General features: G+C 42.7%; 1 protein-coding gene across 8 annotated transcripts in view; it reads right to left on the bottom strand.

Moving 5' to 3' along the window:
• Positions 1 to 23,502, bottom strand: part of furinb (furin (paired basic amino acid cleaving enzyme) b) — a 107,792-nt gene that overhangs the window by 72,191 nt on the left and 12,099 nt on the right. For all 8 annotated transcript variants that reach the window (XM_069190775.1, XM_015343561.2, XM_015343565.2 and 5 more), the window contains exon 2: positions 22,551 to 22,861. In XM_069190775.1, coding sequence (XP_069046876.1) covers positions 22,551 to 22,730 — 180 coding nt within the window. In that variant the 5' untranslated portion in view covers positions 22,731 to 22,861. The remainder of the gene's footprint in view (positions 1 to 22,550; positions 22,862 to 23,502) is intronic.

The following is a 23,502-nucleotide window of genomic DNA, read 5'->3' as shown; positions in this document are numbered from 1 at the left end:
TTTAGAAACTTTGTGCTGGACAAGTAAGGTTTGTGGATAACAATATTGCTTGCTCCAGTGCCACGCTTTTAGACAAATACAAGTAGACTGCATCTGTGAACACGGGACATCAGCCCCCCCCACACACACACACAGAGAAATCTAGAGAACGTACTTTCAGGTGTAAGCTAGGTGCTTCATTTTTTAATGCATCAACAAGAAGACAGCACAACAAATCAACTTAGGTGTGATAGTACCACACCTGGACAGTTCTCGGTGCCCCACAGTTGAAAATGGATGTAGAGAACTGAAGGATGAAGAGTTGTACAGTCTTACCCATTACTGGAAAGCACCTAGTACCCCAGCTTGGATCCCCCTAAAATCTCCCAAAAACACAGCAACAGGGGGCTGTCACCACAGTTATTACACTGCAGTGAACTAGCAGACCACTGAGTTCCATGAAGAAGGTTCCTAAGGAGACAATGAAGCAATGTTAGTAGGAATTTGAACACAAAGCGCCAGAGAAATACTTGTCTTAAACCTGTTTGTGTTCTTTTAAACCGGTTCTAAACCACAATCCTTTCCCACAGCTGAGCCACAAGCACCTACAATATTTTTTTGCATACCAATCCTACAAGTTCAGCCGCTTTCTGAAAATGCCGCAAAAATGTTTAAACTTCACATTAATAAAATAACAAATCCCGATTACTAGCTCACTTATCAGATGCTTTTATCCAGCACAACTTGCACCGATTACAAAATACAGTTTAAATAAAAGTACATTACATTTGTTTGGGCTGTCCTACAGGACTTTCAAGTCTGTGGATGCATTCACTTGACAAAGGAGTTAGAAGATCAGCAAGGTTCTTCTGTGGTACTTACTGTACACAACCTCAGTCTGAAAATGAGCTCAAATGTCAATACCAGGAAAACACGGGATAGAACTGCAAGAAATGTCTTTTCCCCAAATCACCGCAGAACCTAAACAGAACTATCATAAGAAATTAAAAACTGAAGTAAAAGATAGGACACCGCATCCATAAATGTACAAATCTGAGAAGGTTCTCATTTGAAATATGCCTGACTTTGTAGGTGTTCTGTATTGGTTAAGAATGAATAATTCGGTTTTATAACAAATGGCATCCTGAAACAACCTCATATAACCTTAAGATATTCTTTAAGAGAGATAATAGTGTACCACAGCAAAACAGCAATTTCTGCTGTATGGAGATGCAGGTTGCAATATATTTATACATAACCAAAAAATTATTCTTTTTAAATGATACACATTTTTCAGTGCTGTATTTCATTATAGTCCAATCTAAGCGGAAGCTTTTTATCACTCAGGGTGCCCTGACACTACAGCAATGATGGTTTTTAAGGCTGATTTGCTGGGGGATAATTGAATTGCATTGCTGGATTTCTGAGAGATGTCGGTCTTGGCCTTAATTCCCAACAAGAAATTTTCCAGTTGAAGGGGGGGTGGGGTGGGCTTTCAGATCAGTGAAATACAAACCAAAAAGGTGAAAATGGCTGCAAAGAGTATTTTAGTTATTTTCTGTTGCTAGGTGGTGAAGATAATTGAAGATTTATTTCGTATAGAATCCGTTCCGTTTTATTTAAATAGATACAGTCACAGCAAATTAAAAATGGACTTCAAAATTTGAAACTGCATTAAAATGAGAAAGTTACTCTGACCTGTTGCATCTAAATGGATTCTTAGCTACAAAAACAAAACGAGGGTCATGCATCTTTAATTCAATTGCTTACATACACTACGATGAATGTTTTTTTTATTTCAAGGGACTGCTAAAAAGTGTTCTAAAATTCAAAATACAATGGAAATTTAATAAAATGGATGAACACAAAGAACCCTTTGTAGGCCACTTGGCACTAACAAACCATAATTGCCGCATAGTCTCCTTGATTTTATTTTATGAACCAAGTGGGGCATTCACCCACAAACACATCTGGCCATAGTGCCTTGTGGTAGACCACTGGCTAATGCCCTGGTCTCTTCCAGTAAATTCAACATCTGGATGACAACTGCATGCAATGGCTGCTATCAATTACATCAATTAGGCTTTCAGCCTCTGGAAAAAAAATCACAGCAAACCTGCCCCATAAAAGGGCCCTAATGAGAGAGCACAGTGGGGACTGGTGTCAGCACAGCTGGGGAGGCCATTACTGAAGAAAGGAAAAGATGCCAACACTATCAAAAACACACACACACTCCTCCTGGGGGGCAGGCCACATGGCCACCACTGCCCCCCTAGGGATTCAGGTATTTTCACCCTCCGGGCTCCATTGCTCGCTTTCATCCTCATAATCAAGGCCTCCTTTTAGTCTCTTTAGTAACATCTAAGAACACTCCAGTACTCAGGAAAAATAGCAAAAACGTTGCCAGGTTAAGATGCTACAGTAGTTATGCTCCAGACTTTGGGATGTCCCTCAGTGATAGGAAGTGTGCATTAAGTTTAATGAGCAACCAAAATACCTCATTGAGCATGTACGACAAGTAAACTCATTACATCAGCTTGGTGTGCAAGTCACAGGCTCGTAGCACGTGTGACCACTGCTGGAATCAATACAAGCTCGTCACCTGCAACACATGCCTTGCACCCGGCCGTAGCTGCGGTCTGGTGGAGCTCGGGCCATGGTCTCCGAGACGACTGGGACAAGCACGTGCCTGTTCACTGGTCCCCGAGCCCAAGATGGCACACTATCATCTCTGCTCATTCTGTTCATGCATCTTGAGGACCCAGTCTGGTTAAAGGGGCATGAAGGTCACAACCTTAATTTCGCAAAATGCCAATGTTACGTTGCCAACAACGTAAAGTCTCTCCCCAGGACACCTCTCGGGGGGCCGCAGACGTTCCTCGGCAGGGAGGGATATGCTACTCCTCCAATGCAGCGCCTGCTGTAACTGTTCCAACAGACAGGTTTGTGGGAGCCTGTTGGCTCCTCCTCCTCCCCCCACCCCCAGAGTCATACAGGGGCAGATAAAGAAACTACTGATATTTCCATACTGGATGACCGTAATGAAAGTAGTTAAAGAAAGAGCATCTGCCTGTCAGTCCTCAACTGTTCCATTCATTAACCAGAGCAATGAAACACACATGACCCATTTTGTCATAGCATTTGGACATAGTTCTCCCAATTAGATAATTATGTTAAAGAACTTAATGCCTGCCTTGCAGCCAAATCAGTCAGCTGAAAGGTCACGAATGGTACATGAGCACCAATTAACAGAACACACCCAAGGGCTAAGAACTGAAGGATTGCAAACGAAGTTGCACTGCATGACCCGCCCTGACTTGAAACTCTGAATATGTCAAGAGGTATGATTAGAGCAATTCAGCCAATCACCTCATTTATAAGGGAGTAGAAACTACTGCATGAATACAGACTCATCAAAAAGGATAGGATGCAAACCAATTAAAATTTAAAATAATTGTGTCCAAGCAGATAAAGTTCCACAGGCCAGCTGAGGAAGAGCATGCATTTCTGGCCCTCACTAAGTAGTTCTAATACATTGATGCATCCACTATGGCTTTAGTTGCTGAAAATACAATTCAAGCATGACAGCCGCCCTTCCTGAGAAGAAGGTGGGGGTGGCGAGATCAATAAATCAATCCAAGCTGATGAAACCATTCTATTCATGAATGGTGGAGAACTGGAAGATGTTCAGTTAAAGACCACTTTTGGCTAAATTCCTGGGGGGTGAAGAACTGATCTTTCCGCTCGGGTGTACTGTAAGCCTTCCTGCTTCAAAGCAGCAAAAACCCACCTCCTCCACCGAACGTGTTGCACGCAATTCTTGTTAACTGCTCATTTTTACCATAATCTGAGACAAGTGTATCCTGTCAACACTTAAGTCTACAGGAAAACAAGCTCCTTGCCAAGAGCAGGGCAGTTTGTCACAGCAGACTTCCCCTTCCTGCAGATTTCTGTAAAATGCCTGCTGCGATTAACCCTGCGATAAGGCAGAAATGTTTTCTAAACAATGAAGCAGAATGACTAAGCACGTAAAGAGGCAAGCCCCGGAGACAGAGAGCGACAAAGAGGCCTTTAATGTCCCAGCCAGCTTGTTTCACCCATAATAATACAATTCAGGGCTTCCAACAACTCGTCGAAACAGCAAGCTCAGAACAGAAAGCCCCAGAAGAGGTTACAAGCGCTCTAGCCCCGTTTGGTTTTAAATGCTTATACAGGTTGTGGTTAAAGCAAAATAAGTACATTAGGAGACGTGAATCATCTACCAGACTTTTCAGTTCAGAGTCCATTTGTGAGCTTTATAAATTAGAACTGGCTCAAAACAACTGCACAAAAAACAGTATAAGGGTGTCGTCTTAAAGAGACTTGGTCCCACTTCATGTAGAGCTATTTATACCGCAGTGGGATTGGACCTGCAGTGTCCCTTGTGATGCCCAGATGAGAATCCAGAGTCTTGTCTTGGTTTTTCCACTGCCTGGCCTTCTGTTTGATAAGTGCATGCAATTCAGAGAGAAATGTGCCGGCACGCAGAGTTCATTCACCCCCTGAGAAGAACATTCCATTCCTTCTCCAGAGGCCACAACCAGCTGAGCTCCTCTTGAAGTGTGTGCGCGTGTGTGCTTGTGTGTGTGTGTGGAGGGGGGGCAGTCAGCTGATCATTGCAATCACCCTGGGGTCAAGGTCCACATCAGCTTCCCTGCTGCTCAGCGTTGAGAGGACTTTGAAAAATGACGCGTACAAAACAAAAAAAAAAAATGGTGAAGGGAGAAAAAAAGAAGAGAAAATCAAAAAGGAGAGATCCTATTCCATTCTCTATCAATAATACATCAGCATTTCGAGAGTGCTGGTTTCACCCAAATGGGAAAATTAATTTGATTATTACTGCTGCAGGAAGAGGTTCCTAGAGATACTTCAGTTCTCTGAAATGCTACCAATTCTCGTCCTTCAAGACCACATCCTCCACTTCAAATGCTAAGAATTTCAGCTGTCAGGTACACAGGTAGCACAGTGGTAAATTTCATCTACTTTAAATGTGTCCCGGATTTGTGAACCACAAAATGCGTAGCTTGTTCCACAATTCTCTTGCTGCATCAGCTTCTTTCCAAGTGCCAAAATATCGCTCAGCCCACAAAGTAGAGCATCTCACAAAAACATTTTAAAAATAGACCCAAGCTAATCAAGCCGACGCCAAGTAAGGATGATGAAGGATTCTTCAATCTGTAATCCCCAGCCCACAGTATTGCAGTGTTTGTCAAAACCAGCATTAGTGGGCAGGCAGAGGGATATTTTTCCAGACAGTGTTATTATCGCCGGGAACTGAAGAAAGCTGCCTGGTGTTTTCAACTGCACCCATCACTTGTCAAAGCAACTTGACAATGCACTGCTCAGGTTTGTAAACTGCTAATTACAGAGCTCGCGGCACACTGCATGTCCTAGCAAGTTCTGGAGCGCCAAAGGTGGACTGCATGGACAGAATCTGAACTCTAGACAAACAAACGTTTTCCCAAAAGTCCTTGAAAACCACCCCAGTGAGAGAGTTATAGATGGAGAGCATGGAGAGTAGTGGCCACTGGCTAAGGAAACCTTCATTACTGCTCTCAGCTGTGCAATTATAACCTCCCTTCACTTCCGGCGAGACGGACTCAGTGGCCTTGCCCAGTGCACACTGAGCCGAAGAGCTCTTCAGCCAAGGGTGAAAAGAATGCTTTTTAAAGCATCTTAAAGTAAAACTGCCATTTACAGACAGTGGATCCCCAGCACAGTAAAAAAACCAAATGTGATCCTCCATAACATCAGACATTTCCACTACAGTACAATTGGTGGGTATCTAGTTTAACATGCTCCATGCCAGACATAAAAAGGAACTTTTAAAATTAGTTATCTTAAACCCGTAAAAACAATGTAATTTCTAGTTGAAAATATTAACAAAAATGTTTGACAACATGAAACGCTCTTTCTGAAATTGTTGAACAGCTATCTAAAACAGCACACACCTCTGACATGGTCACAGTATAGGGTCTCACAGAGAAAATTGTTCTTTCATGGCATAACGTGAGCATCAGACTTATCTGCTGCCTCTGGAAAACTGTAAAGCTATAAAAGCACATGCAGGTCAGCAGTTCTGCACACACCATTCACAGCTAACAGACAGAAAAGTACCGCACGAAACCAAACAGATCTTGACTTCAAAAAGTCTTAAATATGTCACTGATCCAATTTCGATAACTTCACACGAGGGGCTATTTACAGAATCAAGCCTGAGCAACCAAAATTGATAAAATTCCTCAAGTATGTAGTGTTTGATGTTTAGGATTAAACAGATAGAAATCAGATTCTGAGCTAATCCATCGCAGCACATGATCAGCTAAAATGCATAAGTATAAATGAAGGCATTCAGTGACATGATTGTTTCTTCACCCCCATACAACCAGCTATAAATCTCAAGCTTAAGGGATAGACTAGAGAAATGGAAAAAGCTTTTTATAAGATTTTTTTTTTTTTAACTTTGCATGGTTATTCAAAGCAGACTTACAAAATCATCTTCCAAAAAGAGAGCATGCACTAATGCAGTGACCAGTAATGGTATTATCTTCCAGCTTTGAAAGCCGATTGCCACTTCAAGAAACAAAACAAACATTCCTCACAATAGAACTAATTATTTTTGGTGGTTGTAAAAAAGAGCACATTTCACTAAGCATATGCAGTACCAGACTTGAGGGGGTGTACATTATGAGCCCAGATAAAAGGCTGTGTATAATTTAAAATCACCACAGAAAAATAAGATGTGTTTTTCTAGGCACTGCTGTTTGACCACATAAAGTTCCAATTTCTCTAACCACCAAGTATTTTTGAACAAACATGGCTTTTTGAGAGAAGAGGAGGGAGTGTTTATTCAGATCTTTTCTGTTATCACAAGAGACTACAAAATGAAAAAACGCAGTCTTCCAGTCGTGTCACTCACTGTCTCTTTACATTTTTACAAAAAAGGGGGCAGCATTCTATCGGCAAGAGAGCAGATCAATATGATGGGCTCTCTGCCAATGAACAAAACAAGACGGGGGGGTCTTCACTACCCAAATTTTCCCAAAACTCCAAACATTTACTGTCCGGAAAGCTCGTGGCCCAACCATTCATGACCTTGATAGCCAAGGAAATCGTTACCCAGAAACTCCAAATCATCTGTTCTGTTGACAAGGCAAATAAAAGGGTCAGAGACCATTGTACCTGTAACCCTCTGACTTGGCTTAAATAAAGCCTTTCAGGGTCACACTTTAAAAAAAACATCATCAACTGCAGAGGGAACAGAGTGGGAGGTTGGAGTTTTTTTGCACATTGAGATCAGTGCATCCGAAAAGGCACATTTCAAGGCAGTCTGTTTTAAGCCCATTGTGACAAACAAGACTACATTAACGAACATTAATAAATAATAGAAGTTCTTTAACAAGGCTGCTATGAACAACATGGGAGACAGAGTCATGAGTCCCAAGGACAGAACAAGAAGAGAACAGCAAAACAAGCAATGAAGCAAAACTCACAAGGAGTCTAAAAACGGGGGAGAAAGTCCTGAACTACCTTCACAAAAAGTCTGTTCCTTCATAAAATTCCTCTGCCTTTTCTGCTCATTTATGCCCACAGGCTCCACTTAAATGATTTTGCTGTAAAATGCATATTTGACACCCACCAACCCTATAGCCCAAGAGACTTAATAGCTGAGGGCTTTAATTTATACAGATCACTACAATTTCCCACCAGGACAACGGAAAACGTTTTACATCATTTGGGCCAAAGAGACGCCACTTATTCCAAGTCTTTAAGCATTAGCTGATGGGGCAAAACCTTTTAATAACATTTCTATCAGCTGTATTACCCAAAGTCATAATGTACACCTGGACATCGCTACTTTTTTTTTTTTACCAGAAGCGGTAGCTTTGAAGTCTGCTAAACAGGTGACCACTAGGTACAGTTGCGACAAGACACAATGACCCTAACTCAGGTTTCACCAATACAAAAGAATTGAATGTTCTCGCACCACAAGCATCTACTTAAAACATTTTGTTTCATAGTGCATCTTTGATAACAGTCATCATTTAATTAGAACAACCACTCACAAATCCTTAGGTCAGATTGCCATTGTGTCTGCACATTTCCATTTCACAGCTCACGGTGACAGGAACGGTTTGGAAACTCATGAGTATGCTGTACTCGGGCTTCTAATTTATTTTTGTAATTATCTCCGATTTTTCCCAACCTTTACCCCTCAGACAGACTGGAGGGCAGCAAGAACTTTCAGGAAAATCTGAGAAACAAAGCTGGACCCTCTCAGAAACGGTCCAGTCTATCTAATGAAATCTAATTCTTCCCAAATGACCAGGGTCAGTTTTGTTTAATTAAAAGCTCAGAGCCAAGGCCTTTTCGCGAGTACGTGCGTTGCAGAAAGATTAGAGCACAATAACTCCTTACGCCACATCTGGTTTCAGTTACTTTTCTCGCTGACCTGTCTGCAGTTCACATCCATTACAGACTATCACTCATTCCCTCTTCTAGACCACTTCCCAGGTCAGATGCAGCTGCTCCTTTGACAAACAGATGTCTAATTGCTCAAACCAAGCCTGAAACATTTAAGGTCTGTTTTTCCATGGCCAGTGGTCTCTGGGAGATGTGGGTGTTCATCTCTGCGGTAGGTTTGAAAATCCAACAGGGCAAAATTGGGGGGGTGGGGGGTGGGAGAGGGGTAGAATTGAAATTGCTCACCCCAAACTGCCGCATTATATCCTAGTTGTATCCCACCATACCAAAGATTTTTTTTTAGGGTATTCTGGATGCACCTGGTCTCGAGAGCCTGTTCAGCAGTTAGGCCTGCAGTGTTCCTCTGCAACAGTGGTTCCACATGTGGTCACACGTTAAAAAGTAGAAGGCTTTAAAGCAAAACTGAATTAAAAAAAGGTTACCGTGGTCACCTTCAAAGTCATATTTAATATTCCATAACTTTTATAATCAGACCATTTCAGGCAATGTCCCTAAGCCAATGGAGTACATCATAAATCTCCGGAATCACATACAACCAGCAGGCCTCTTGGGTTTTCCTTGCACGGCAGAAATGCACCAAGTTACTAAACTGGAATTGCAGAACCTCAAGTCAATGAATTGCACCCAAAAACTACTGTACATGACCTCCTGTCATTGTTCTAAATACACTCAGCATCAAAGCTTAATTGTAACCTCAACAAGCTCACGAAGCTAAGAGGTAAATTATCATCTTTGTGGGAGACGCAAGGTCTTTTTATGGACCTGACATGAAATGGTTATAAATCCATTATGCTGAAGAAGTCTGCAGATGCCATCTTGCATGTCCCACAAGTGGCTTAGGTGCCACAAATCTTGCAAATGGGCAATAGGGCTCAAACCAGAAAGCATGGTATCTACATCGTAACCGTCACATTCATAGTGTCTAAAAAAGCCTTTGTTACACAAGCACCGTTGTTCTGTTGCAATGTGATCTCACCACGATGAATCTGCAGAGAGGACAGCAAGTATAGTCCTTGTACCTAATCAACATAGCACCATGCAATCAGATGTCCAATCAAATCACTACAAATGGAATTCTGTAGCAATTAGACACTCCTAGCTAAAGGATCACACTTAGACCCCCATCGATCTTGGAAAAGCATTGAGACACTTGACCTCCCAGGTTGTGGCCTATCATTGATTACAAGTGTTTGGTTTTAAGACCCCGCTAGGTTAGGAAATGCTAGCTATGAGCACCCTAGAGGGCAAATGACCTAGTCCAACCTTGAACATATCGATGACTCAAAGTTGTTGATCTCTTCATAGCCTTTCTGCTTCCGTTTTTTCCAGGAGGTTATACGTCTTCATCACTTACACCAAATCCACTCTTTTTAAGGTGATCGACTGTGGTGCATTCAGGAGACTGACTACTGGATAATCAGTAAGCTGCAAATGACTCATTTTGATAAATATTCCATATTTATTTTCTAGAAACAAACTTATACACATATTTTGATGCACAGCATATCAACCATTTCTCTACATAAAAAGGTGTGGCTTTAACTTTTCAGAATTTCAGTAGGAATACATTTCTAATACGGCCCTCGCACATTAAAGCACAAAAGATTCACATCTTGACATCTTGACTGGGGGGGTGGGGGGGGTGATCTACTGTTCTTTTCAGAGAAAGAACTCGAGGTCCCCTGGATCAGCTGGATACGAGCTGAATGGCTATGTAAAAGCAGGCAGGTTTCTTCAGAAAAAGCTGAAAGACTTAAGGAGTTATGGGAGGAAAGGAGAGAAAAGGGGCAGACGAACCAAGATCCTTACCCAGACTGGCAGATGACCAAGGCTGCGAGGTTCCCACAAGATCTGCACACTCCAGTCGCTAACCTCACATTACAGAGTTCAGCCAGTATCGCTGTAATTCCAGTGACTAAAATAGAGCTTGCCATGCACAGTCTGGATGAATAAAGGGACAGCTATTCTTTTCCTGCTAACTCAACTCATTTCACGAGTCTCTTACAAGCAAGCAGACAGGATCAATTTTATTTATGCTCTTGGCTAATTGAGTTTAATTTGTATTGAAGGCTTTAAAGACATACTGAGCCAGAGCGATGATTTGTGCTCAACGGTTACAAAGGCAATACCCTCGATTTTTCCTTCTTCTCTCTGGTAAAAGTGCCCCCCCTCAAAGCCCAGCCCACCCCCCTTCTACACTACCTGGGAATCAGACAAGGCAGCTAACTCCATCTCTGCAGTTCATTAGCTTTCAATGGAAATTGCCTACTGCCACAAGATTGAGCTTCAGGGAACACCCGAGCAGAAAGACTGCAGATGAACTCTGAGCAGGTGGGACGAGACGGGACTTGGATTAAGTCTGGCGAGGGATGGAGTTAATGTATTCCACTTATCGAAGACGACAGTCAGGAGGTTACAGGCTTCTGAAGATGCTTCAAATTCAAACTGCCAAAGGGACAGCACACAAGACTTCATCAAGAATAAGGAGTTGCAGTAATATCATTAATGTACTTTTTGGCCTTGCTGGTTCAATGAGCACCCTATGCTGCCTCTTCAATTCATGCTTAATTAGGCCTGTCAGGTCTTGTTGGGTAAATAAGGCTAAGAACTGGAAGGACCACAGAACCCAGGCAGTCTTTTAAAGATTGATTAGGAAGAGATTCTACAGAAACTCTCTCAGATGACAGAACCCTACTAATACTGTAAGATGCTTCATTTATCACATTGGGCTTAATCTGGTATAACCTTTACCTGCGGCTTCTCGCCAGAGGTGGCTCTGGGTGCCTATAGTGCACATGTACACACATCTCCTCACGGAGCCACTTTTGGAGCAGATGGAGCTCAGCAATCAATTCAGTGGAAGATCCCGAGAAAACACGGAACTCGTCTAACAATAAGAAATCGTCGGGGATGTGTGGGGGTGATGGAGAAGTCGGGCTTATGCAATCCCAATAACGAACACAGCAAGGGAAAGAAGCATTCCTGACCGCAAAACAGAAGAAACAGCTCACTGCAGAACAAGGCAGAAGTGGTTTACAAGTTTTGTTACAAGCAAGGCATCTTGAAGGAAGCACCTGTGCAAGTTGACTCAACAGTTTGCTTCACACATCACACACACACACCTTTGAACAGCCCCCTCAGTCTCCAAAGAAACAGTTTGGTCTCTCTGGTGGCCAATAAACAGCCGTGCAAAATTCATACAACCCAGTTTCACACTCCTTTTTCTGTTTTACATTAGTTCTGAGGTTTGATCTAGCATTCCTGAGGACAACGCAGTAATGAAAAAAGGGTTAAAAAAAATGTCTGCATACATTGGGAACTGAGCTGGAAAAACATTTGGGGAATGTTTGTTGCCATGTTCCCATGGCAACCAGTTTATTTTTAAACCGTCTTCAGGATAACCCCACTACTACACAGCTGAAGGCATGGGAACCTTCAAAAAAATAAAAAGAATTGTTTGTACTGGGAAAGGGAAGACCCAAAGTACATTAAATGAAATCAGTCGCAAATGTTTTTGAAAAACTTGTACATAAAAGCTTTCATATAAAGAAACTAGAGATACCAGTGGAATGAACTACCTGTGAAAGAGAGAGGAGTTGGGGTGCGTTTCTCTTCCTCCTTGTTACAAAGCTGTGTTTGTCTACCAAAGGAAAGCCAGTGCAGAATAACCCTCTCTGAACAGGAGAGCCCAGAACGGGCCTTCTGTGCTGCTCTGACAGATGACACAGGCTGGGCTCCTGGCACGGTCTCCTTGCAGGAGAGACCTGCACACCAGGTAACATCGCAGGACCCTGGTGTCCTGCGGCCACGCTGACACAGGCAGCCGGCCGGCCAGCCAGCTCAAAACGCAGCAGGGCCTGGCCCAGTCACCATCTATCTTCACTCTCTCCTTTCCCTTGTGCTTGCGGCACGCAGTCGCTCCCAACAGCACACCGTTCCATACGAATGTTTTCCTTGAATAGGAGTGGGACTGCTAATCTTATTTCACATTAAGTCAGAATTACTGCAAGGAAAAGAAAATGAAAAAACGTCTGTTGTTCGGTTGCAATACCCTGAAAGCATCTTAATTTATTTGGATGAGTCCTTAAAAACTCCATCCTATTTAGCACTCAATCACACTGCAAACATATTGGCAACTGTCACAGATGTCTTATTTCTGTACATCTCTAAGTCATCTAATACTACACAAAATGTTTTAATTTAATAGTTACTGCAACTGAGGCAGGAAGAAAATTATTGCCCCTAACCCCCATTATCAATTGTGAAGAAACATTATGATTCTTGCAAGTTGAAATATCTCCGAATTGAATGCTCTCATTTGTTACCGTTTTCCTGTTGCAAGGAGTTTATAAATCTTTCCTACCAATCAATTCTCATTAGCGATACTTTTACAAAAGCTATGCTCTCAGCTGCCATTGCTTTTACAAAAAGCAAGCCATGTCATAACAAGGAAGGATCCAATCCATTAACTAAACGTGTACTTCAACAGGGACTCTACAGATGCACTTTCCTGGAAAAAAAAAACAACGGCTGGTGTTTAATTGTCAAGTACAGCAGACATACAGTGTTCTAAACACAATACAGAGTCTCTTTTCAACTACAGAATTCAAAGAGTGGAAATGGCTGGAGGCTTTCAGGATAATTGCACATTGGTGGTGGTGGAGGGGATCCCCATTACCTGTACAGCGCTTTGAGTGGAGTGTCCAGAAAAGCACTATATAAGTGTAAGCAATTAGTATTATTATAATTACGCTATTAACAATGATGCTAAAATTTTCTAATAAGAAAAAAACGCATGACCCCCATGACACACAAACTCATGGTTAGCACTTCAGTGGGATTTTTCTCTTTACAGGAACCGTTTCAAAACCCAAGTCATTATATTGAAAAAAAACTGCTAACCACAGCTTTCAAGAATGAAAAGAGTAGCCCAGTTCTGAGAATTTCTGACATCCTCTTGAATACGTGCTCAGGTCAGGGCTCTACTGCAAAAACAATTTCTACTTCTGCATCTGGGTATATGCAATAAACAAGGAATTTAAGAAAAATCCAAAAGGGTGAAATGAAGTCATGGTCGTAGGAAGATGGCTATTTGAGTTTTTTTCAGCTGGTTGAAGCCTCTGTCATCTGGCATCTTATCTCCACATTTATCAAGTTACAGGCTCAGCATCATCAACAGAGCCCACTAACCTCTTGCGATTCCCCTTCCTCATAAGAAATAATCCTACAATTGTAAGTCTTAAACATATACAAATCTTACCTTTATTTCACCATGACAATTAATGAATATACTGTAGGACTAGTAAGCATTGCTGTCCTAAATTCTCTGCACAGTCCAGCAGTCTTAAATTAGGCAGTCACTCCAGTTTAGTCTCAGATGATCAGATAGCAGGGAAAATATATGAAGATGGGTTGGGGGGGGAATACTTTTTCTGAAGAGGAAAATCGCAGAAAGGAAAGGGTGCAGGAGGACAGTTCCTTCAGATGCGCTGTAATGACTTTGCTGTGCTCTGAATTCTGGCAGCTCAACTTGAAGCCATATCCTCCCTCTCTTCAACAGCATCTACAGGGAACTGCGAACACAGGTTTGTTAACACACAATCCACACAGCCTCTAATTATTCCAAAACACTGGCTTTGTACCACCAAGGGGTTATTATAAGAACACGTTCTGCTGCACTCACAGCGGCACTGCCTTCGATCAGTTTTTCAACAAAAGGTTGGCGCAGAAAGATGCAATTGCACGGCCCCGGGGGAGCAGTGTGGAGCTGCAGGCGAGCAGATCGACATGTCCATTACACCCCTCACCCATCCTTAGCATATCTCCACACTGCAGCGGCCCCGAGGGCAGGAGAAACATCTCGGACAGGTGCGTGTTCAGAAGGTCCCGCTCTGGCTTCCCCCCTCCAGCTCCGGTACTGCACAGCTCACAGCTAACTAGGCTGCAGCTTTCCCAGGGTGTCCAGCGAGCTAGCTGGTCCGACTTCTCTTTGTTATGCTCAAGGGAAATTCAAATGAAAATCGATCATCAAGGCAGACTACAAGTATGGATCTTCAGCTGCCAACAGTCTTTTCGGATCTCCTTCGGTGCAGAGGGGTGCTGCCAAATCGGGGAAAATGGTGGAGGCAGCTTGCCAGCCCCAGCACCTAAAATATGCGTGCGAGGATTTGAGCTAGACAACACAAAATACGCAACCACGCCGCCTCCAAGTACCTTTGCAATTAAAACAATTCAGCTGCTCTGTCCTTCAATAAAAGGACATCCCATGCCACTACACTGTGCATACAGCAGCTCATATCTCTCTCAAAAGAACAGATCCAGGAATGGGCCCATCCCTGAACTCGTCATAGAGTCTAAACAAATCAAACAGGCCCTCGCACTAAGCTTTTGCAATGTTTGCTAAAATTCAAGGTCTATGACAACACATTTGTCCCTAAATAGGGCGAGTCCTATGTACAGCATTTAAACTCAAGAAAATAAAATCGAGGTGTTTACAGCTGTAGTCCGCGATCCTGGAATTTTGTCCGATCTTTTCACACTTCGAAGAAACACCTGTAGAACCCGTGAAACTTCTGTGGACGCCGAGCCATTACATTTCCATCCAAACCCAATTTGGAAAAACGGAAACAGTTGCTTCCTTAACGTGGGGGAACACAGACCTGTCTGATTGCATTATCGCATTAACAAAAGCCTGCAAACAATGGAAGTATCAGAAAGGCAGACTAACTAGCAATTCTGCACAGCAGACTATGTTCCAGGAACACCTTCTGCATCACATAAGACAAAAAGTTCAGGTTTAAATTTTGCTTCCTATTTAAAACAATTAACTTCAGTTCAACAGACGTGACAGCTCCATTCTTTGGGTCACATTTTCCTCTCCAAGTTTTACACACATATGATTCCGTCTTTAGAAAAGAAAATGACTTTTTCTCCAGCCACTGCACTTAAGGAGAAACACACAAATCCCACTAGGCAAGATTCAGTGTAACAAGGTGTGCAGTCGGGATGGGTTCCAGCACCCCTGTGCACGGAGGAATATAATAATAATAATAATAATAATAATAATAATAATAAAAAACTATTTTATATAGCGACTTTAAAGGTGGCTTCTCAAAGCGCTTTACAGGATGACAATTATAAATAAGAAGAATACACAAGATAGACAATTATAATAATACAACAATTACAATAGAGGAGACCGTGGATGGTGGTACTAAGAAGAACAGAGGGGTGAAGAATGGAACCAGTTCAGTAAAGGCTTTTCTGAAGAAGAGGGTTTTGAGTCTGGATTTGAAGGAGTTTAGAGAAGGTGACTCTCTGATATCCTTGGGCAAAGAGTTCCAGAGCTTGTGGCATAACAGGAGAAGGCCCTGTCACCCATACAATGTAGACGGGCTTGGGGGACAGTAAAGAGAGCAGAATTAGAAGAGCGAAGGTCGCAAGGTGGGGAGTAGGGCGATAACAGTTCAGACAGGTACTGAGGTGCCAAGCCATACAGAGCCTTATAGGTGAGCATGAGGATTTTAAAGTCTACACGGAATTTGACCGGAAGCCAGTGCAAGGACTCCAGGATAGGAGTAATGTGAACACTTGCACTAGACCTGGTCAGGATTCTGGCTGCTGAATTTTGGACATACTGCAGTTTGTTCAGAGTTGATTTTGATACCCCAGAGAGTAGAGCATTACAGTAGACAATTTGAGAGAACAAATGTGTTGATCAGCTTTTCAGCCACAGTTAATGATCTGTCTAGTCTTGTGATATTTCTAAAGTGAAAAAAATATGTTTTGACAGATGTTTGTTGCACATGTGGGTCGAATGTTAAGCCAGAATCTAATATAACCCAAGGTTTTTCAATTTTGATTGAAGCTCAAGTACAGAGCCATCTATAGATAGGGTTACAGGACTGGCTTTATAAAGTTGATGGGGGATACAATTAAGCATGACTTCAGTCTTGGCGCAGTTAAGATGAAAGAAGTTTTGAGTCATCCAAATTTTTATGTCAGAGATGCAATTGGATAGAATAGAGACAGCCACATCAGTGTCAGGTTTGGTATGGATGTATATTTGAGTATCATCAGCATAAAATGAAAGCTGAGGCCATGTGATCTTAAAAGCTGACCAAGTGGAAACGTGTAAATGCTGAAGAGCAAGGGGCCCAGTATTGAGCCCTGAGGGACACCAGACTTAACAAGACCAATTTCAGACCTATACCCATTAAGAGAGACAAAGTGACAGTGATTAGTAAGGTAACATTTGAACCAATTGAGGGCAGTGTCAGAAACTCCAAACACAGTCTCAAGACGAGAGAGTTAGATGTTATGGTCAACAGTGTCAAAAGCAGCACTGAGTATAGAAAGAACCAGAATCAGAAGCTATTAGAAGATCGTTGGTGACTTTGACCAGGGCAGTTTCTCTGCTGTGAAGTTGATGGAAGCCAGATTGGAGGGGTTCGAAAAGGTTGTTTGTCATGAGGTGGTTATGTAACTGAAGTGTGACAGCATGTTCTAGAATTTTAGCAAGAAAGGGTAAGTTGGAGATGGGGCAAAAATTGTTAAGATTGTCGAGAGCCATGTTAGGCTTTTTTGGCACGGGGGTAATGGCAGCAGTTTTGAGGACCGTTGATACAATGCCAGTGCTCATGGATTCATGTATAATATTGAGGACAATGGGACAGAGAGAAGAGAAACAGGACTGAAATAAAGTGGTGGGAATGGGATCTAAAATTGATGTGGTGGGTTTCATGCGTGTAACTAGTTTGTTGAGGGATGCTGAGACAAGAAGAGAGAAGCTGGAGAGAAGGGAACCAGAGAATTTGGATGAGGAGGGAGGAGGTATGGAAATGATGTGTAGTGGAGAGAATGTGATGCAGGATGTTGTCAATCTTAGAACTAAAGAAATCTAAGAATGAGTTGCAAAGTTGTGATGAGGCAGGTCATGTGGTGGGGCAGTTTGGCTTGAGCAGTCTATTGATGGTGGACTCTATGGTAACCTTATAATCAGATAAGTAATCTCTCCAAGCCTGCTAATGTACATTTAGGCCAGAAAGACGCCAACTACGCTCAAGTTTGAGAGAGGCACCTTCATGGATCCCAGATGGTCATTGTACCAGGGGGCAGGGCGAGAGAAAGAGATGTCTCGAGTTTTTAAAGGAGCAAAGGTGTCATGGGTAGATAAAAGAGCATTGTCAAGTAACTGTATTTTGTCCTCTAGAGGGTCAGAGGAAGAGAAACAGGATAAGGAGGACAGAAATAACAGGGAGGTCACTGGCATATTAAGTCTTCATTTGTGGGACTCACTCAGCCATGTCTGTGGAATGATCAGTCATGAGCAGCAGATTCACATTGGAATCTTTCTACAGGTGAGAAATAGCAGGCAAAGGACACTGAACTCTGGGCAGGAGTGAAAAGGACAGTTTTCATGCTAGCAAATTTGTGTCAAGATCCCTAATAAAACTACAAACATCTAGGCATCAAAGACACTCACTTTTCACTGCTAAATAGTTTTCCCCCCCAAAGTCATTTATTTGAAAGAAAATTAACCTTAACCATTTCGACATTAGACATCTGCCTATGTAAGTCCACAAAGTTCCTTTCCTTCTATGACCAAAAAAGCTCTTTAAATAACTATTGGGAAGGAATCGCTAGAACTAGAAAATTGTCAACTTTGGCAAAATGACATGCAAGCAAAGATGGTGTGACCACAGACACTGTGGGTTGTTTTGTGGTTATTATTGTGAAAACAGGGTTTGCTGCCATTGAAAGACCTGCAGTTAGGCTTGCACTAGTTTGATGCAGACCTACATGAAGAAAAAAAAATACAGTTTGGGTTTAAAGGAACAGTTTATTTTCTAGAAGGATAAAGTATAATAAAATATGTACAAGTGACAGGCCCACGATGGAAAATGTCATCTTGGGTTTTATGATCATAAGGGACCCTTGCTAAAATAAAAGGTGCAGTGTCAAGATGTACACCAACATCTGCTGTAAGAAATTCTCAGCAACTGCAATAATACAAACTGTGCAATTTTCCTGTAGAAACATGAGAGGTTTTTCACTGACAACATTCAATTACCACTTGGAAAATATTAAGATTCGTAAACTGAGTTGTCACATTCTTAAACGGATAGCAACCCACCACATCACAGAGGACATACTGTTTCAAGCAGAGAATTTTTAAAATTCGTCACCATGTTTTTACCTTTTCAATAGGAAACTAAGCTTAAGTTTGTAGTGCATTGGTCAATGCAAGTCTTAAGCCAACTGACCACGTGCTGAACTATGGAAACTTTTCACGTTTGGTAGAGGATTGTTTAACAAAAACACTTCATTTTTGGGAATTACTAAAAGTAGGCACAGAATTTCGACAGCTCTTTCATAAATAATGCCAAGAGTAACAAAGTAAATTCCTCTCCGACATGAACTTGACAGTTGTGCTGGCCAAGGGGGAGGGGTGGAGTTATCTGAGATCCGCTATGTTGACTGTACAGACTGTCCCTCTTGCGAGCAGAGGCCTGGGTACGAGCCAGTGGCAGACCGATTACGAAACGGTTTTGGAAAGACTAAGAAAAAGGGTTAGGGAAAAGACCCATTATAAAAAGTAGGACTATTTTTTTTTACTCCTGTTCTCTTCTGCAAGGTCTGAGCATGATTGAATAAATAAGCTCGGCTGACTTTTGCTTCTTTCACACCCCTGTGCAGCCGCACTTACTCCAGAAAGCTCCGATCACGGCCGTCAAGAAGCCGTCATTCGCTTGTTGTAAATTTAAATCAAGGCAGTCAATCTCTATGAGCTGTGGAGAGACCCCACGAAAGTTTGTGGCTGAAAAGAGAAGATGGTGAGACAGCAACCATCAGGTGACGCAGGAAGTCATGGAAAGGACACATCTGGCTGCTCCCATGAAACAATCCGCCAGCTTCCGAACGAGAGAAGGAAGCACACGAGCCCAGCTGTGTCCACCTTTAACAATTACCCCACACAGGCAAGGATCAAGAGGAGACCGCTTGCTGCATGCAGGCATACACCTTAAAACACACATACAAACCCCTGTGACTGGCAAAAAAACAGCACCCCACTTGCGCTAAGGGGAAGCATCTAGCGCAACATCACACAGGCAGCTGTTTCACTGCCCCAGCTCCACATTCCCCACACCTTCAAGCCCCCGGTCAGTAACCTGCCAATTTCTAGATTTTAATGACTTGTCTTACAGGTAACTGTCTGTGCAGTAGTTCCCAGGTGAAGCACAAGAACACAGGATCTGAATAATACCACATTGTTGGGCTCGCTGTATACCTGCAGGACTGAGCTTATTCTTCCCTAACAAAAGATCAGCAGAGACCCACCACACCTTAGACAGGAGAATGGACCTGTGACAGGAGCTGTGTGGGAATTTTATTCGGGGTCATTTCTCTCAGCCCTGCTTACTAACCACTGATGACTTCCTATACCTTTAGACAGCACAAAAAACAAAATTACTGCACAGTGTGGCACTGAGGTTATTGCAGTCAATTAAAGCAAACAAGTTACATGGGCCACAAAGCCTCCTATTATGTCAACTTTATAATTCTCATGTTCAGTCAAATATTGTAACAGTTTCCCCTTAGATTTATGCATATCCTTGTTTACAATGTGTATTTCTATCTAATAAACCGCAACCTCGGCAAGACAGCTACAGCAGCTGCTGTTATACATAAGCTAAGCCGTCAGGCAGAAATGAAATATTTGACTGGACCGAAGTATACAGCTCTGTTGCTCAGGATCTGCGCCTGTGGCTGGAAGATTGCCGGTTCGTATCCCGCGGCCGGCAGAGGAATCCTACTCTGTTGGGCCCCTGAGCAAGGCCCTTCACCCCAACTGTTCCCGGGGCACTCTGACCCCAAGCTTCTCTCCCTGTCTCTCATGGAAAGGGATCTGTGGTATGTGGAAAAAAACTCCTAATACAAAAAATTGTATATGGCCAATAAAGTGATCTTCGTACAGAACCCTTCATGAGTTCAGAAACAACTAGCAGAAGGACAGGGGGAGGAAGTGCAGTCTTCATCCATCTTCTCCATTACAAGCCCTCGATTCACCAACATCTTTGCAACCTTAAACCGAAAAGTGAACAAGCTTGGCCTCTCCCAGGCTTTTCATTGCGATTCCACACAGTACTATTTATACATCGTTTGTCTTCAAAACTCAAATTATACCTGCTTCCTTTCCGCTACAGCAACAGGAAGCATGCGTGCTTCCATGCATGGTAATTTACTCAACGGCACACGGCAACATGCATATTTAACGAACTCTGCCACACCACTGAACATTGAAGACAAGCAGTTACAGACAGGCTATAATAGACAGGAAAAGGGCTGTTACCACAGACGCTTGTAAACAGGATAATTCCACTCCTGCCCTGAAGTAAACGCCATAAGAGCTTGCAGGACTCAGAAATAAATTGTGTTAAGCCCACCCAAACGGTTTCATTTGTCCAACAATTTATGGGTTTGCCGTCAGCTAGCAGGAAAGATGAAGAGAAAGCCACTGAACTGGCCTTCTGTTGGAGATTAGAAACTAGCCTGTTGAATCCCTAGGCACCGATTCCAGTTCTCCTTCTCCCTTTCCTCGTGTAAGAAGTTCTTAATCATTGGTTAAAAGCTTCCATACATGCAGATGGCATTCCTGCACCAACCCCAACCCCCCCCACCCCATCTGCTCCCCTGTTAATCTGCTCCAGATCTCCATGACATTCTACATACTGTTCAAACACTGGAACTAGGAAGGATTGCAAAACATTTCAAAGAAAACAAGAGATGCGTTTTGTGTTTCCACAAGAGATATCAATTTCGAACAGCCTGTAGCAAAACAAGTTTATTCCTGTTGGATATTGTGTTGCAGGAAAATACACTGAAATTACTAAAGACAAACCCAAAGTTAAGTAAAGACTCGCATAAAGCACTTTGTTTTGTTTTTTTAAAGTGACAACAAAAGGTCTTAACTTTTCCATTAGGCTCACGTCAAAGCAGTCGTTTAAAAAAAAAAACTCAAGCGCTTTCAGAGCAGCCTCTGAAAAGATACTTGAAAGGCAACCTGGCTGATTCCAGCATAATCAAATTTGCACAGGTGTAATTGTGCTCAGGCTACCCCATGGTCTTGCTTTAAAGGATTTGTTTACACTTGGATCTCATGTCCAAAGAGTGCTTTGACCGAACAACAGGACTGCCAGCTGCCAGGTGAAATGGCACCAGCTTGCACAGTGCAATACTCAAGCTGGGGTACCGTCAGGCTGACGAGGCCTTTCGCCAGCATTTCCTCTCTTCTGAACACACTGGACAGCCACCTCGCACAAGACACTCACTGGAGGAGCGCTCCGGGCGTGAGTCTGCGTCCATGGCAGCAGAGCTCCGCTGCTTCCAATACAATCATCCCTAGTTCGCTACCAGAGCTCTGCTTCTGGAAATGATCAGGCAGGATGAAATCGTACATGCAAATGAAGCACTTGAATAAAACTAATCGCCATTATCCATGCAGTTCTGAGTTTCTGGTCAACCAGCACTTTTCCAATCCAATCCTGAATCAAGCCCTGAACTAGAGGGCGCCAACTAGCATCTGATCAGCATGACTTCTTTCTCCCCATTCTTACCTAAAGACGATTTCTTTCTGCACAGCATTCCCGGGGAAAGGATATAAGCATTTAATTACTGCTTCAAACAGCTCCTTAAGGCATGACAGCGCAGTTACACAAAGATCACAGTGGGGAAAATGCCTAAATAAAGTAGAACAAACCACTTCATCTGCTGTAGGAAAACAAGTAGTTCAACTGGCCTGGGAAATAGCAAGACCATTAGATTGACCTCCAGCAGCCACGAGCTTTTTTGCTTTAATTCAAAAGGGGAAAAAAAAATCAATCTTCTCTGAGACTGAACATTGCAGAAAGGCATATTAAGAGCTCTAATCAGAGGTAAATTAACCTGAAGATTTCACGCCTACAGCACAGGAAATATTCTCGTGGTTCAGCACTTTCCTATACGTATTTGGACAGGAGAGGAGGGAGTGAACGGAAGCGTCGACTCACATTGCCATGGTTGATGAAGCCGTACTTCCTGGCGATCAGGTCAGCCTGCTCCACGCCCCCTGAGATGTGGACAGCCCACGTGTTTGTGTAAACCTTCTGCTCTGTGGACGGCCTGACTGCGGAGGCCAGAAAGACCATGAGAGTCCCAAACAGCAGCAGCAAAGCCAGTCGGAGATCCATCGAGAGGTGTTGCAGGTCTCCAAACCCGTGTGTTTCCAATATAAAAAGCTCCTACAACCCAGCTACCTTCCAGCTAGCCACCTCTGCGCCGGGCACATGTAACCACACAGGCTGATCAGCACGCAGATCACCTAGGAAAAAAAAATACAAAACAAAAAGGCAAGGTTAATATAGCCCCTAGGCACATATGCACAACTCATTTCCTCCATCTTTACTGACCGCTAGGTATATATATATGTATGTATGTAAAGGTGAAAAACATTCATAAATTACGTGCATCTCAGCCTGAAACCTTAAATGTCAGGCCAGCACACTAAAAGAAAAAGTTCAGTTTATTTCCCTATTAGCATCCAGAACACCCTTGCCCTGCACAATAGAGATGGATCACAGATTAGAGCTCATTTTTTCAGTAGCAATAAGCCCCGAGACAACTCTTGCAGCTATCAGCAGCCAGGGATTCATTAAAAAGCGAGAACGTGGCAATAAAAACACAGAAATGTACAATCTTGGTATCGTCAGAGCAGAAACATTGACTAAATAAGACTTGTCTGATAAGAAATTAGAAACATTAGCAGTCTTATAAACCCAGACTAGCTTACTGTAAAATGGGCGTTTGCTGAATATTTCCATTAAACTGTTAAATGCATCTGTGCTTCTACATTTCCAAAAAAAAGCCAAATCGCTAGTATTATTTCCAGAGGAGGAGGAGTAGGAGGAGCTCCACCTAAAATACAAATTATTTTATACCGTTTGTAGTCTGTTCAGGCAACAT

The sequence above is a fragment of the Lepisosteus oculatus genome, chromosome 5, assembly GCF_040954835.1.
Source record: "Lepisosteus oculatus isolate fLepOcu1 chromosome 5, fLepOcu1.hap2, whole genome shotgun sequence".
NCBI classification, from domain to species: domain Eukaryota; kingdom Metazoa; phylum Chordata; class Actinopteri; order Semionotiformes; family Lepisosteidae; genus Lepisosteus; species Lepisosteus oculatus.
This window is presented reverse-complemented; position numbering and strand designations above follow the sequence as displayed.